The 17,216-nt window shown below is 43.3% G+C and overlaps 1 protein-coding gene across 2 annotated transcripts in view; it reads left to right on the forward strand.

The window, feature by feature from the left end:
* Nucleotides 1-17,216, forward strand: part of LOC110529064 (lysine-specific demethylase phf2) — a 157,655-nt gene that overhangs the window by 32,449 nt on the left and 107,990 nt on the right. For both annotated transcript variants that reach the window (XM_090242159.1, XM_090242160.1), the window contains exons 2-4: nucleotides 750-835; nucleotides 2,384-2,495; nucleotides 13,110-13,270. In XM_090242159.1, the coding sequence (XP_090098285.1) occupies nucleotides 750-835; nucleotides 2,384-2,495; nucleotides 13,110-13,270 (359 nt within the window). The remainder of the gene's footprint in view (nucleotides 1-749; nucleotides 836-2,383; nucleotides 2,496-13,109; nucleotides 13,271-17,216) is intronic.

The raw sequence follows: 17,216 nt of genomic DNA on the forward strand, positions 1-17,216 counted from the left end.
AATTGGCTTAAAAAAATCTATGGTAAGACTTGAAAATGGCTGTATAGCAATGATCAACAACCAATTTGACAGAGCTTAAGAGTTTAAAAAAAGAATAATGCTCAGATGTTGTACAATCCAGGTGTGCACAGCTCTTATATATATTTAATTTGTGATTCTGTATTGACTCAGGGGTGTGAGTACTTATGTAAATTATATTTCTGCATTTCTTTGTCATTATGGGGTATTGTGTGTAAATTGAGGGGGAAAACTGTTTTCATTTCAGACTGTACCACAACAGCGTGTGGAATAAGTCCAGGGGTATGAATACTTTCTGAAGGCCCTGCATGTAAATGGTTTGTTCTGCATGTGAAAGTTAGCACCGCACTGAGTCTACAATATCTAAATATATTCAGCAATTGCGTTCTTCTCATATTACCCTGTAGGCGACTGACCTATTCAAAGCTTCCTCCGACACCTCACCATAAATCTGCCTGTAGTTATTGAACTGAGCCTGCCGGAGGTTTGTTTGTTGTGATTGAGTGGGAGGGGAAACTGCTGCCGGAAAGGTTCTGACAGAGGGGCGTGTCATTGGTGGTGGCAAGGACACACCCAAGAAAACACCCACATCAAACCACACCCCCAAGATAACTCAAGTTTGGCTTCTGTCATGGCCGCCAGCATTTCTTGAAGAGCAAGCCAATGTATTTCTGTCTGTTGTTTCAGCTGTGTTAAGTTATATAGCCAATCTATTTCTCTGTGTGTTTCAGCTGTGTTGGTGTGGATGAGGACGAGGCTCCAGACATTGACATCTACCACTGTCCCAACTGTGAGAAGACCGATGGAAAATCCACCAGTAGGTCTTTCTGTCCTTCTCTCTGTCATACCTACAGTCCTCCAGGCTGACACTACACAGGGTTTCATTAATTAGTGCACACCGTAGCCAATAAGACAAGAGTTTCTTGGCCCTAACCCTGTGGTGTCTAGTCAATAGGACCCTTATGATATTATTTAATTAGGACCCTAACCCTGTGGTGTCTAGTCAATAAGACCCTAACCCTGTGGTGTCTAGTCAATAAGACCCTAACCCTGTGGTGTCTAGTCAATGGGACCCTAACACTGTGGTGTCTAGTCAATAGTACCCTAACCCTGTGGTGTCTAGTCAATAGGACCCTGTGGTGTCTAGTCAATAAGACCCTAACCCTGTGGTGTCTAGTCAATGGGACCCTAACACTGTGGTGTCTAGTCAATAGTACCATAACCCTGTGGTGTCTAGTCAATAGGACACTGTGGTGTCTAGTCAATAAGACCCTAACCCTGTGGTGTCTAGTCAATAGGACCCTAACCCTGTGGTGTCTAGTCAATAGGACCCTAACCCTGTGGTGTCTAGTCAATAGGACCCTGTGGTGTCTAGTCAATAGGACCCTGTGGTGTCTAGTCAATAAGACCCTGACCCTGTGGTGTCTAGTCAATAGGACCCTAATCCTGTAGTGTCTAGTCAATAGGACCCTGTGGTGTCTAGTCAATAGGACCCTAACCCTGTGGTGTCTAGTCAATAGGACCCTAACCCTGCGGTGTCTAGTCAATAGGACCCTGTGGTGTCTAGTCAATAGGACCCTGTGGTGTCTAGTCAATAGGACCCTAACCCTGTGGTGTCTAGTCAATAGGACCCTAACCTTGTGGTGTCTAGTCAATAAGACCCTAACCCTGTGGTGTCTAGTCAATAGGACCCTGTGGTGTCTAGTCAATAGGACCCTGTGGTGTCTAGTCAATAGGACCCTAACCCTGTGGTGTCTAGTCAATAGGACCCTAACCTTGTGGTGTCTAGTCAATAAGACCCTAACCCTGTGGTGTCTAGTCAATAGGACCCTGTGGTGTCTAGTCAATATGACCCTAACCCTGTGGTGTCTAGTCAATAGGGCCCTAACCCTGTGGTGTCTATTCAATAGGACCCTAACCCTGTGGGGTCTAGTCAATAGGACCCTAACCCTGTGGTGTCTAGTCAATAGGACCCTAACGATGTTATTTAGTAACCCTGTGGTGTCTATACAATAGGACCCTAACCCTGTGGTGTCTAGTCAATAGGGCCCTAACCCTGTGGTGTCTAGTCAATAGGGCCCTAACCCTGTGGTGTCTAGTCAATAGGGCCCTAACCCTGTGGTGTCTAGTTAATAGGGCCCTAACCCTGTGGTGTCTAGTCAATAGGGCCCTAACCCTGTGGTGTCTAGTCAATAGGGCCCTAACCCTGTGGTGTCTAGTCAATAGGGCCCTAACCCTGTGGTGTCTAGTCAATAGGACCCTGATTATGATATTGTTTCATTAGTGACTCATGTACACAGTACATATATTTTGTTGTTGTTCCTAATGGTGGTGTTTGTGTGTTAATATTTCTGTTTTATTTTAGTGAAAAACAAGAAAAGGAGTAAACACGACACGGGACAGAGAGGAGACATCCGAGCTGTTCAGAACGGCAGTCAGGTGTTCATCAAGGAGCTACGCAGTCGCACCTTCCCCAGGTAAACAACTGTGTGTGTGTTTACTAATAGATCTCAGACAGGATCATCAGGCTGTACTAATACATCTCAGACAGGGTAATCAGGCTGTACTAATACATCTCAGACAGGATAATCAGACATCTCAGACAGGATAATCAGGCTGTACTAATACATCTCAGCCAGGATAATCAGGCTGTACTAATACATCTCAGACAGGATAATCAGACATCTCAGACAGGATAATCAGGCTGTACTAATACATCTCAGACAGGATAATCAGACATCTCAGACAGGATAATCAGGCTGTACTAATACATCTCAGACAGGATAATCAGGCTGTACTAATACATCTCAGACAGGATAATCAGGTTGTACTAATACATCTCAGACAGGATAATCAGGCTGTACTAATACATCTCAGTCGGCCGGTCTCAACAGTGGCTGATTGAACAGGACTTGTTGTTCTAGTGTGGTCATTGTAGATGGGTGCAGTGGTGATTTTAGAATGTATATCTTGGTTGGGGCAAAGTAAAGACATGTGTTTTTTAGATGCATGCCAGCAAACCCACAACACTAAACAATACATGAATTGCACTATAACGTTGACAAACGGTGCCGTCACACTGTTGGGGCCGACATAAAGCTGTCCCAACACAGTACCACTGATACACCTGTCTATGAGTGGAGCCTTGTCTGGCAACTGTCTGGCAAACTGTTGTCTGGAAAACTGTTCATTCAGCCTCATTTACTGCCTTTAAAAAATAAAAAACGTAAACAAATGTGGTTTCTCGTGACAATTGTACAAAATGTGCCATAGAGGGACGACAAGCGGATAAGAGGCAATCTGTAATTTCGATGAAGACATTCATGAGCAGGCTAGGACGGACGTAGTCAATATAACTATTTGTTCAGCACTTTTGAAATGTACAGCGACAGAAATCAGAACATGTGTCGTTCTTTCAGTGTTCTCCCTGTACACCAAGTCAGAACCGTACGATAAATAAAGGGGGCATAAAAGCAAACAGTGAAAGCTCTTTTCAAACAGTGAAAGCTCATATTCAAATGTTACATTTCTCTAAAACAGGTTAAAGGCTACATGTGCATCACCAAGTTAGAACACTATGCAAAATTAGGGGGTGAAACCGGACCAAATTATTAGGGTGAGATACATGGGCTACTAACAGCTTACTACAGAACATACACTTAGTATTACTTTCTTAGCTACAGTTTACATATCTCCCTGGCATATTGCATAATTTATGCAGCAGCATACAATACATTTTTTGGACTCATCTTGTTTTGATGTGCTCACTTGTCATCAAGGTCTTTCATTCTCTGGATTTATGGTGCTTTCAAGACAACTGGGAACTCGGAAAAAACAGGTCGGAGCTCTAGAAAGAGGCCTCGAGTTGGATGACCAGTTTTTTCCGAGTTCCCAGTTGTCTTGAACTCACTGAAATCAGATTTCCCAGTTCTGCGTTTCCAGTTGTTTTGAAAGCGGCAGAAGTCATGCTGGATTGACAGCATGACCAATGTTGAATGTTTATAATTTTAAGCCTGGAAAAGAGACCCTTAAACCCAGACTTGGACCCCACACCCACTCCACTGAATAGCAGGATAGTGATTGCTTTACAATGCTTGCAGTTAGCCACTGATTCCTTCCAAATTCATTGTTTAATTTGCGATTTCCAACTTGTTGTGTAATGTTTATGGCCGATGAACACCGGTACGTTTTATCTATAATTTCTCTTCATTATTTCTCTTCATATGACAAGGATTAAAAAGGAATTTGCCAGTAGATTGTCGACTAAGATTTCAAAATAATGATGTTGACATGGTCTGTCCAACCAAAGCTACTGTAGATAAAACGTGATTTGACGTCATTTTATCTGTGACCAATGACCTTGAGCCTTCTTGGATGGGCACTTCTAATGTAACTCTATGGCAGCACCCAAGGGGCTTGAATTTTCGAGCTCTACTCTTAGATTTGGCGGTGACATAGTGTCCCCATGAGTGACAGAACACTGAGCCAATCACGGCGCAACGCTCTGTATTTTCTGCTGGCTTGCCCCACCACCACAGAAAGCACTGAGTGAGCTAGGCTGCATTTTGGAGCTGCCTTACTCAAGAAAACAAAAAAGAGACCAAGTTCCTATGCGGCTTTATTAACTCAATTAAAACATATTTATATTGCAAACTGATACTTAAACTTGAGACTCTTGCCGCCCATTTTAAATATTTATTGTTTATTTTTGTTTTGCTTGTAACTGTTTTGGGTAATGTTCTTGTGCTGTTAGGGGAATACCCTGTTAGGGGAATACCCTGTTAGGGGAATAACCTGTTAGGGGAAATAACCTGTTAGGGGAAATAACCTGTTAGGGGAAATAACCTGTTAGGGGAAATAACCTGTTAGGGGAAATAACCTGTTAGGGGAAATAACCTGTTAGGGGAAATAACCTGTTAGGGGAAGAACCTGTTAGGGGAAATAACCTGTTAGGGGAAATAACCTGTTAGGGCAGGGGTGTCAAACTCAAATACCCAGTGGGCCAAAATGTAAAACCTGAACAAAGTCACGGGCCAACATTGAACAAATTAACCTTTTAATATGGACCCAAACAAGTTTTGCTTTAACATTGAATATGGAACAAGCATCGCTTATTACCATACAATATATAATTTAATAGTGGAGACATGCAAAATCGAATTTCAAATGAAAAAACACATGAATGGCATTCATTTATTAAATAAATAAAATTTAAATAAAAATTGTATGCCTCTTTTCTATTTGCAGCCTTCTGATTTAAATACCAAAATAAACTTTTTCCACTGGCTAATAATTTTACAAATAAAATGATAATAAATCAATCAACCATTCAAGCCCATGCCTTGTAGCAAGAAAAAGTGCATAAAGAAAACGTTAATTATTGCACACTGGTCTAATCTGATGTGCCCAAGCCAGATACCTGGCATCTCTTCTTGGATGCTAGTTCATCAATGTCTGGGCTCAAGCTCTGAGCTGAAGAAATCCTCAGTATCGAGCGAAGATGTTCATCAGTCAGACGTCTCCTGTGAGTTGTTTTGGTCATCTTCATCGAGGAGAAAAGTTGCTCGCATAGATAAGTGCTGCCGAACATGGAGAGCATCTGAGCAGCTTGGGTGCGGAGCTGAGGCATTGTGTCAGGGATGAACCGTGGAAACTGTGCGGCGCCCACAGCATCATACTTTGACTTCAGCGTGTCGTTGCACTGGAGTTCAATCAGCTCCATTTGGATGTTGGTTGGTGCATTTTCCACATCAACTGCGAAGGGATTACTAAGCAATTCAAACTTGCATTTCTGGGCATCGAAGTCGGCAAATCGCCGGCTAAACTCAGCGGCGAGAACACTGAGTTTTTCAGCAAACTGTGCGCATGGGAACACGGCGGTAGAGATCTGCGCTTTTATGGATTGGCAGCAGGGAAAATGGCAAGGGTTTCCTTGCAGCATCTGATTCTCCCACAGGCACAGTTTAGTTTTGAAGGCCCTCACTGCAGCGTACATGTCTGTGATGATGCGCCCCCGCCCCTGAAGCTGCAGGTTCAGCGCATCGAGATGGCTCGAGATGTCACAGAGAAAGGCCAGCTCACACAGGAACTTTTGCTCCCGGAGCTCTGCTGTATCCTTCCCTTTGGTTTCCAGGAATTGACATATTTCCTCACGCAGCTCGAAACATCTGTTCAGTACTTTTCCTCTGCTTAGCCATCTCACCTCTGTGTGATACGGCACGTCTGCGTATTCCGAACCACACTCCTCCAGAAAAGATTTAAACTGGCGCTGATTTAGACCTTTGGCTCTTATAAAGTTAACTACCTGTGTTACTGTGGTCATAACATGTTCCATCTTTAGGGCTTTGGCACACAGTGCTTCCTGATGTATGATGCAGTGGTAAACAGTTAGCTCACCTGCACAGTTCTCTTCCCGCATCTTCTCCCGAACCATGCCCACCAGTCCACTCTTTTTACCGCACATCGCTGGCGCACCATCTGTCGTTAATCCAACGAGTTTATCCCACGGCAGCTTTATTTCAGTTACACATTTGGAAACCTCCTCAAAGATTTCCTTTCCTTTGGTTGTGCCATGCATTGATTTGAATCCTAATAGCTCCTCCGTAACACACAGATTTGAGTCCACTCCACGGATGAAGACTGACAGCTGAGCAGTATCAGATGCGTCGCAGCTCTCATCCACAGCGAGGGAGAACGCAACAAAATCTTTTCCCTTTTCCATCAGCTGGTCATACAGATTGGTGGCAAGATCACATGTGCGATCAGCTACTGTGTTCCTGCTCAGGCTCACGTTTGAAAATGCTTGTTTTTTCTCTGGGCATACGAGGTCACAAACCTTCATCATGCACTTTTTCATGAACTCTCCCTCATTAAAGGGCCGGGCTGATTTTGCGATCTATGCTGCCACTATATAACTAGCCTTTACAGCAGCCTCGCTTTGTGATGTGGCTTTTTTAAACATATTCTGTTGTGAAACCAAACTTCTTTTCATCTCCTCTACTTTCTGGCTCCTTTGAGTCATGTCCAGGTCCTTGTATTTGTCATGGTGTTTCGTTTCATAGTGTCGTCTAATGTTGTACTCCTTACTTACAGCCACGTTGACTCCACAAACAAGACAAACAGGTTTGTCTTTTACATATGTAAACAGATATTCTGCCTCCCACTTGTCCAGAAAGCTCCTGTTTTCTGCATTTCTATTCGCCATTTTTGGGAAGGGTTAGCTCGCTGACAGTTGTAGCGTCTATGTTGCTATGACTACTGTCACAGAGGAGAGAGCGTTTCTGGGTCCTGTCCTGATTGGCACGCGAAAACAGCAGAGCATTATGGGATTCGTAGTATTAGTGGTGAATGCGCTGTATAATACCGGCGGGCCAGCTCTAGTAGTAATTTGGTATTGTCTCGCGGGCCAAATATAATTACCCCGCGGGCCAAATTTGGCCCACGGGCCAGAGTTTGACACCCATGTGTTAGGGGAAATAACCTGTTAGGGGAAGAACCTGTTAGGGGAATAACCTGTTAGGGGAAATAACCTGTTAGGGGAAATAACCTGTTAGGGAAATAACCTGTTAGGGGAAATAACCTGTTAGGGGAAATAACCTGTTAGGGGAATAACCTGTTAGGGGAAATAACCTGTTAGGGGAAATAACCTGTTAGGGGAATAACCTGTTAGGGGAAATAACCTGTTAGGGGAAGAACCTGTTAGGGGAAGAACCTGTTAGGGGAATAACCTGTTAGGGGGAATAACCTGTTAGGGGAAATAACCTGTTAGGGGAATAACCTGTTAGGGGAAATAACCTGTTAGGGGAATAACCTGTTAGGGGAAATAACCTGTTAGGGGAATAACCTGTTAGGGGAAATAACCTGTTAGGGGAAATAACCTGTTAGGGGAATAACCTGTGTAAATGTAATCTGTTGCTGTATTTGTTTGTGTTATCTGTGATGGTTTTGTTTGTCTTGTTTAGTTTCTTAATCATTGCACCTAAACTGTATGTGTAAACATGGTCCAGCTGTAAAAGAGACCTTGGTCTCAGTCTGTTGTTGAAATAAAGAAGAAGTAGAATAATAATAATAATATGTGATACGCGTTAATGACAAAATAACATGCAAAACAGGAATCTCTAAACAAGCTAGAAAGGTGGGGTCGCCACTGGGTGGGTTGTTTAGCAGCAAACCGATGCGTGTTCAACTTTGGGACAGAACAGACGGGTTGGCTTACCTTCAAAGGATTATTGACAACATTGAAGCTATTGTTCATCTCTAAATGTTTGTTGAAAACATATACATTTACCCAATAAACACTGGCCTCTCAAATACATCGTTACAGTTGTTGGTTAGCTAACTAGCTAATTTTAGCCCTATTAGCATTGATGGGACATAAGTCAAAACAACTCAAAACATGACATGGTATCAAGAACAAGACACCAATACAGCTGTTCAGCTATGGGCCCACCATCAACAACAACACCAATACAGTTGTTCAGCTATGGGCCCACCATCAACAACAACACCAATACAGCTGTTCAGCTATGGGCCCACCATCAACAACAACACCAATACAGCTGTTCAGCTATGGGCCCACCATCAACAACAACACCAATACAGCTGTTCAGCTATGGGCCCACCATCAACAACAACACCAATACAGCTGTTCAGCTATGGGCCCACCATCAACAACAACACCAATACAGTTGTTCAGCTATGGGCCCACCATCAACAACAACACCAATATAGCTGTTCAGCTATGGGCCCACCATCAACAACAACACCAATACAGCTGTTCAGCTATGGGCCCACCATCAACAACAACACCAATACAGCTGTTCAGCTATGGGCCCACCATCAACAACAACACCAATACAGCTGTTCAGCTATGGGCCCACCATCAACAACAACACCAATATAGCTGTTCAGCTATGGGCCCACCATCAACAACAACACCAATACAGCTGTTCAGCTATGGGCCCACCATCAACAACAACACCAATACAGCTGTTCAGCTATGGGCCCACCATCAACAACAACACCAATACAGCTGTTCAGCTATGGGCCCACCATCAACAACAACACCAATACAGCTGTTCAGCTATGGGCCCACCATCAACAACAACAACAACACTCACTACTGCGTTCCAAACTGCCTCTGGAAGCAACACTCACTACTGAGTTCCAAACTGCCTCTGGAAGCAACGTCAGCACAAGTGTTTATCGGGAGCTTCATGAAATGGGTTTCCACGGCCGAGAAGCCTAAGACCGCCATGTGCAATGCCAAGCTTCGGCTGCAGTGGTGTAAAGCTCGCCGCCATTGGACTCTGGAGCAGTGGAAACGCGTTCTTTATTAGACCAGTCTACATTCTGTTATAGACTATTAGACCAGTCTACATTCTGTTATAGGCTATTAGACCAGTCTACATTCTGTTATAGGCTATTAGACCAGTCTACATTCTGTTATAGACCAGTCTACATTCTTTTATAGATTATTAGACCAGTCTACATTCTGTTATAGGCTATTAGACCAGTCTACATTCTGTTATAGACCAGTCTACATTCTTTTATAGATTATTAGACCAGTCTACATTATGTTATAGACTGTTAGACCAGTCTACATTCTGTTATAGAGCAGTCTACATTCTGTTATATACTATTAGGCCAGCCTACATTCTGTTATAGGCTATTAGACCAGTCTACATTCTGTTATAGACTATTAGGCCAGCCTACATTCTGTTATAGGCTATTAGACCAGTCTACATTCTGTTATAGACTATTAGGCCAGCCTACATTCTGTTATAGGCTATTAGACCAGTCTACATTCTGTTATAGGCTATTAAACCAGTCTGCATTCTGTTATAGGATACTAGACCAGTCTACATTATGTTATAGGCTATTAGACCAGTCTACATTCTGTTATAGGTTATTAGACCAGTCTACATTCTGTTATAGGCTATTAGACCAGTCTACATTCTGTTATAGGCTATTAGACCAGTCTACATTCTGTTAGATGCTGGTCTTAACATTGGTTTAGAGAATAGCAGGGAATTCATCATTTTAATGTTTGTTTCTGTCTGAAATTAAAATATTCAAATAACTCAAAGGTGAGATCATTTACCTTTTTTAGTCGTTCGGACGGACGGACGGACAACATTAAACACTAAGTGTTGCTGTTCTCATTAAACCTGATGTTCACAATTCATAGATTCACTACAATGCATAGATATAAAGTATGTGGACACCTCTTTGGCTATTTCAGCCACACACGCTGCTGACAGGTTTATAAAATCGAGCACACCGCCGTGCAATCTCCATAGACAAACATTGGCTGTAGAATGGCCTTACTGAAGAGCTGTGATTGTCAACGTGGCACCTTCATTGGATGCCACCTTTCCAACAAGTTAGTTGGTCAAATTTCTGCCCTGCTAGAGCTGCCCTAATTAACTGTATGTGCTGTTATTGTGAAGTGGAAATGTCTAGGATCAACAACGGCTCAGCCGTGAAGTGGTAGGCCACACAAGCTCACAGAACGGGACCGCTGAGCGGAGTTGAACGATAGGAAATCCCGGTCATGGAGCAACACCCCTCCGGTGCTCCTCTTCCTTTCCAAACGCTCCGTTAAAAAACACTTCATACTGGACACAAATGGTATCCACGACTTCATCTGACTCTGGGTCAGTAGATGAAATTGATATATTTTTTACATTTATTTAACTAGTTAAGTCAGTTAATAAGAACAAATTATTATTTTCAATGACGGCCTACTGGGAAATAGTTGGTTAACTGCCTGTTCATGGCAGAACGACAGATTTTTACCTTGTCAGATCAAATCCCCGAGCTGACAACCTTTCGGTTACAAGTCCAACGCTCTAACCACTAGGCTACCTGCCGCACCTACACTCTAACCACTAGTCTACCTGCCGCACCTACACTCTAACCACTAGGCTACCTGCCGCACCTACACTCTAACCACTAGTCTACCTGCCGCACCTACACTCTAACCACTAGGCTACCTGCCGCACCTACACTCTAACCACTAGGCTACCTGCCGCCCCTACACTCTAACCACTAGGCTACCTGCCCCCCTACACTCTAACCACTAGGCTACCTGTCGCACCTACACTCTAACCACTAGGCTACCTGCCGCACCTACACTCTAACCACTAGGCTACCTGCCGCCCAAAGATAAAGGGCTTCATCTGACTCTGGGTCAGTAGATAAAGGAGATCATCTGACTCTGGGTCAGTAGATAAAGGAGATCATCTGACTCTGGGTCAGTAGATAAAGGAGATCATCTGACTCTGGGTCAGTAGATAAAGGAGATCATCTGACTCTGGGTCAGTAGATAAAGGAGATCATCTGACTCTGGGTCAGTGTATAGAGCCATGTTATTACCTCGTACCCCTGCACATCTACTCGGTACTGGTACCCAGTTTATAGAGCCATGTTATTACCTCGTACCCCTGCACATCTACTCGGTACTGGTACCCAGTTTATAGAGCCATGTTATTACCTCGTACCCCCTGCACATCTACTCGGTACTGGTACCCAGTGTATAGAGCCATGTTATTACCTCGTACCCCTGCACATCTACTCGGTACTGGTACCCAGTGTATAGAGCCATGTTATTACCTCGTACCCCTGCACATCTACTCAGTACTGGTACCCAGTGTATATGTGCACAAGTTATTACCTCGTACCCCTGCACATCTACTCAGTACTGGTACCCAGTGTATAGAGCCATGTTATTACCTCGTACCCCTGCACATCCACTCAGTACTGGTACCCAGTGTATAGAGCCATGTTATTACCTCGTACCCCTGCACATCTACTCAGTACTGGTACCCAGTGTATATAGACAAGTTATTACCTCGTACCCCTGCACATCCACTCAGTACTGGTACCCAGTGTATAGAGCCATGTTATTACCTCGTACCCCCTGCACATCTACTCGGTACTGGTACCCAGTGTATAGAGCCATGTTATTACCTCGTACCCCTGCACATCTACTCGGTACTGGTACCCAGTGTATAGAGCCATGTTATTACCTCATACCCCTGCACATCCACTCAGTACTGGTACCCAGTGTATAGAGCCATGTTATTACCTCGTACCCCTGCACATCTACTCAGTACTGGTACCCAGTGTATGGAGCCATGTTATTACCTCGTACCCCTGCACATCCACTCAGTACTGGTACCCAGTGTATAGAGCCATGTTATTACCTCGTACCCCTGCACATCTACTCAGTACTGGTACCCAGTGTATGGAGCCATGTTATTACCTCGTACCCCTGCACATCCACTCAGTACTGGTACCCAGTGTATAGAGCCATGTTATTACCTCGTACCCCTGCACATCCACTCAGTACTGGTACCCAGTGTATAGAGCCATGTTATTACCTCGTACCCCTGCACATCTACTCAGTACTGGTACCCAGTGTATAGAGCCATGTTATTACCTCGTACCCCTGCACATCCACTCAGTACTGGTACCCAGTGTATAGAGCCATGTTATTACCTCTTACCCCTGCACATCTACTCAGTACTGGTACCCAGTGTATAGAGCCATGTTATTACCTCGTACCCCTGCACATCCACTCAGTACTGGTACCCAGTGTATAGAGCCATGTTATTACCTCGTACCCCTGCACATCCACTCAGTACTGGTACCCAGTGTATAGAGCCATGTTATTACCTCGTACCCCCTGCACATCTACTCAGTACTGGTACCCAGTGTATAGAGCCATGTTATTACCTCATACCCCTGCACATCCACTCAGTACTGGTACCCAGTGTATAGAGCCATGTTATTACCTCGTACCCCTGCACATCCACTCAGTACTGGTACCCAGTGTATAGAGACACGTTATTGTTAGTCATTGTGTATTTATTTTTTACATGTTATTACTTTTCTATTATTTCTCTATGTTCTCTCTGTAATGTTGGGAAGGGCCCGTAAATAAGCATTTCACTGTTAGTCTACACCCGTTATTAACGAAGCAGGTGACGAATACAATATGATGTGATTTGACTGTTATAAGTCCTCAGCTCTGAGGACAAGGGGTGTGAATACTTTCTGAAGGCTCTGTAATCTATGTCTTACAGCTCTGAGGACATTGTGGTGAAGCTGAACGGCAGTCAGCTGACGATGGACTACCTGGAAGAGGTTGGTTTTAACGAGCCGATCCTGGTTCTGAAGAAGGACGGTCTGGGGATGTCCATGCCCGCTCCTACCTTCTACATCAATGATGTGGAGAACCATGTTGGTACGTATAGTCCTGTCTCTGTCTACTGCTCTAACAGCTTTAGTAATACCGGAGATGTCCGCTCCTACCTTCTACATGGACGTGGAGAATAGAGGTCGACCGATTTCTGATTTTTCGATACCGATTATTGGAGGACCAAAAAAGCGATACCGAAATTGCCCGATTTTAAAAAAATGTATTTATTTGTAATAATGACAATTACAACAATACTGAATGAACACTTATTTTAACTTAATATAATACATCAATAAAATCTATTTAGCCTCAAATAAATAATGAAACATGTTTAAATAATGCAAAAACAAAGTGTTGGAGAAGAAAGTAAAAGTGCAATATGTGCTATGTAAAAAAGCTAACGTTTCAGTTCCTTGCTCAGAACATGAGAACATATGAAAGCTGGTGGTTCCTTTTAACAATATTCCCAGGTAAGAAGTTTTAGGTTGTAGTTATTATATGAATTATAGGACTATTTCTCTTTATACCATTTGTATTTCATATACCTTTGACTATTGGATGTTCTTATAGGCACTTTAGTTTTGCCAGTGTAACAGTATAGCTTCCGTCCCTCTCCTCGCTCCTCCCTGGGCTCGAACCAGGAACACAACAACAACAACCACCCTCAAAGCAGCGTTACCCATGCAGAGCAACAACCACTCCAAGTCTCAGAGCAAGTGACGTTTGAAACGCTATTAGCGCGCACCCCGCTAACTAGCTAGCCATTTGACTTTGGTTACACCAGCCTAATCTTGGGAGTTGATAGGCTTGAAGTCAGCTCAATGCTTGACGCACAATGAAAAGCTGCTGGCAAAACGCACAAAAGTGCTGTTTGAATGAATGCTTACGAGCCTGTTGCTGCCTACCACCGCTCAGTCAGATACTTAGATACTTGTATGCTTGTATGCTCAGTCAGATTATATGCAACGCAGGCCACGCTAGATAAACTAGTAATATCATCAACCATGTGTAGTTAACTAGTGATTATGATTGATTGTTTTTTATAAGATAAGTTTAATGCTAGCTAGCAATCCTTGTGGATTGCAATGTAAAGTAGGGCGTTGGACTAGTTAACCGTAAGGTTGCAAGATTGAATCCCCGAGCTGACAAGGTAAAAATCTGTTGTTCTGCCCCTGAACAGGCAGTTAACCCACTGTTCTTAGGCCGTCATTGAAAATAAGAATGTGTTCTTAACTGACTTGCCTGGTTAAATAAAAGGTTAAATAAAGGTGTAAAGAAAAAAAAAATTGGCCAAATCGGTGTCCAAAAATACAGATTTCCGATTGTTATGAAAACTTGAAATAGGCCCTAATTAATAGGCCATTCCGATTAATCGGTCGACCTCTAGTGGAGAACTACAGTACTACAATGAGCTCCAAGAGTATTGAGACACATGTTTAGTTGTTTTGGCTCTGTACTCCAGCACTTTGGATTTGAAACGATACAATGACTGAGGTTAAAGTGCAGACTGTAATTTGATTTTAATTTGAGGGTGAACCGTTTAGACAGTACAGCACTATTTGTACATTGTCCCCAAAACTATTTGGATAAATTACACTATACAGTGCTTTCGGAAAGCATTCAGACCCCTTCCCCTTTCCCACATTGTGTTACGTTACAGCCTTTGTCATTATGGGTTATTGTGTGTAGAATACACACAATAACCCATAATGACAAAGTGAAAACAGTTTTTTTAATACATTTTTTCAAATTGATAAAAAATTAAAACAGAAATACCTTATTTACATCTTTATTCAGACTTTTTTTTTTTTTTAAATGTGATTTTTTAATTTTTTAATTGCATCGATGAAGACATTTTATTCCAAGAACAATGCGATACATACTAACTTAAAATGTACAGGATGACGACATCACAGGAGTGGTGGGAGTGACACTGACCACAGTACAGTTGTTGGGAATTTAGGATCACTTCTCACTCAGCAGAACATGTTTCACTATGGCTTGGCTCCATTCAACATTCACTGTCCATTTCCTCCTCATCCACTGCTGTCCTATACCTGCAGGATGGGACAGGGTGTCTACTGAACCCCAAATGGGTCACCTCAGATTCATGGTAGATGCCTCATCATCACAAGAGGAGATGTCCAAGCGCAGTCTGAGACCTGTTTATTAGTCTCTGTGTACATGTGGGCCCTCAAAGCTTTTAAAAAAAAAAAAAATTTTTTACTCTGTTTATTAAGTTTTGAACACACACACACACACACAGACAAGACAAAGCAATATAAATAATATTCTCAACTAGAAAAAAATAGCTTTAAAGATACCATACTTTAGACACACCAGGCAGAAGGCTACTCGAAATTGAGCTCAGGGTGCATCCTGTCTCAATTGGTCATCCTTGATGTATCTACAACTTGATTGGGGTCCACCTGTGGTAAATTCAATTGATTGGACATGATTTGGAAAGGCACATACCTGTCTATATAAGGTTCCGTAGTTGACGGTGCATGTCAGACCAAAAACTAAGCCATGAGGTCAAAGGAATTGTCGCTAGAGCACAGAGACAGGATTGCGACGAGGCAATAATCTGGAGAAGGGTCCCAAAACATTTCTGCAGTATTGAAGGTCCCCAAGAACACAGTGGCCTCCATCATTCTTAAATGGATGAAGTTTGGAACCACCGAGACTCTTCCTAGAGGTGGCCACCCGACCAAACTGAGCTATCAGGGGAGAAGGGCCTTGGTCAGGGAGGTGACCAAGAACCCAATGGTCACGCTGACAGAGCTCCAGAGTTCCTCTGTGGAGATGGGAGAACCTTCCAGAAGGACAACCATCTCTGCAGCACTCCACCAATCAGGATTCTATGGTAGAGTGGCCAGACGGAAGCCACTCCTCAGTAAAAGGCATATAACAGCCCTTGGAGTTTGTCAAAAGGCGCCTTAAGACTCTCAGACCATGAGAAACAAGATTCTCTGGTCTGATGAAACCAAGATTGAACTCTTTGGCCTGAATGCCAAGCGTCACGTCTGGAGGAAACCTGGCACCATCCCTACGGTGAACCATGGTGGTGGCAGCATCATGCATCATGCTGTGGGGATGTTTTTCAATGTCAGGGACTGGGAGACTAGTCAGGATCGAGGGAAAGATGAACAGAGCAAAGACCAGAAATATTTTTTATGACAACCTGCTCCAGAGCGCTCAGGACCTCAGACTGGGGTGAAGGTTCACCTTCCAACAGGACAACGACCCTAAGCACACAGCCAAGACAGCGCAGGAGTGGCTTCGGGACAAGTCTCTGAATGTCCTTGAGTGGCCCAGCCAGAGCCCGGACTTGAACCCGATCAAATATCTCTGTAGAGACCTGAAAATAGCTGTCCAGCGACACTCCCCATCCAACCTGACAGAGCTTGAGTGGATCTACAGAGAAGAATGGGAGAAACTCTCCAAATACAGGTGTGTCAAGCTTGTAACGTCATACCCAAGAAGACTTGAGGCTGTAATCGGTGCTTCAACAAAGTACTGAGTAAAGGGTCTGAATACTTAGGTAAATGTGATATTTTCATTTTTTTTATACATTTGCAAACGTTTCTAAAAACGAGTGTTTTCTTTGTCATTATGGGGTATTGTGTGTAGATTGCTGAGGATTTTAGAATAAGGATTTTCGTTTTGTAACGTAACACAATGTCGAAAGCAAAGGGGCTAAATACTAATCCTAATGCACTGAGTACAACAGTATACTGAGTACACTGAGTATACAGTACACTGAGTACAACAGTATACTGAGTACACTGAGTATACAGTACACTGAGTACAACAGTATACTGAGTACACTGAGTACAACAGTATGTGGACCCCCCTTCAGATGGGTGGATTCAGCTATTTCAGACATACCTCTTGAAAATGATTAATTCAATGTTAAAATCAACATAGACAAACATTGGCAGTAGAATGGCCTTGCTGAAGAGCTCAGTGACTTTCAACGTCATAGGAT

This window comes from Oncorhynchus mykiss, chromosome 7, assembly GCF_057628025.1.
Source record: "Oncorhynchus mykiss isolate SJ-2025 chromosome 7, ASM5762802v1, whole genome shotgun sequence".
Taxonomy (NCBI): domain Eukaryota; kingdom Metazoa; phylum Chordata; class Actinopteri; order Salmoniformes; family Salmonidae; genus Oncorhynchus; species Oncorhynchus mykiss.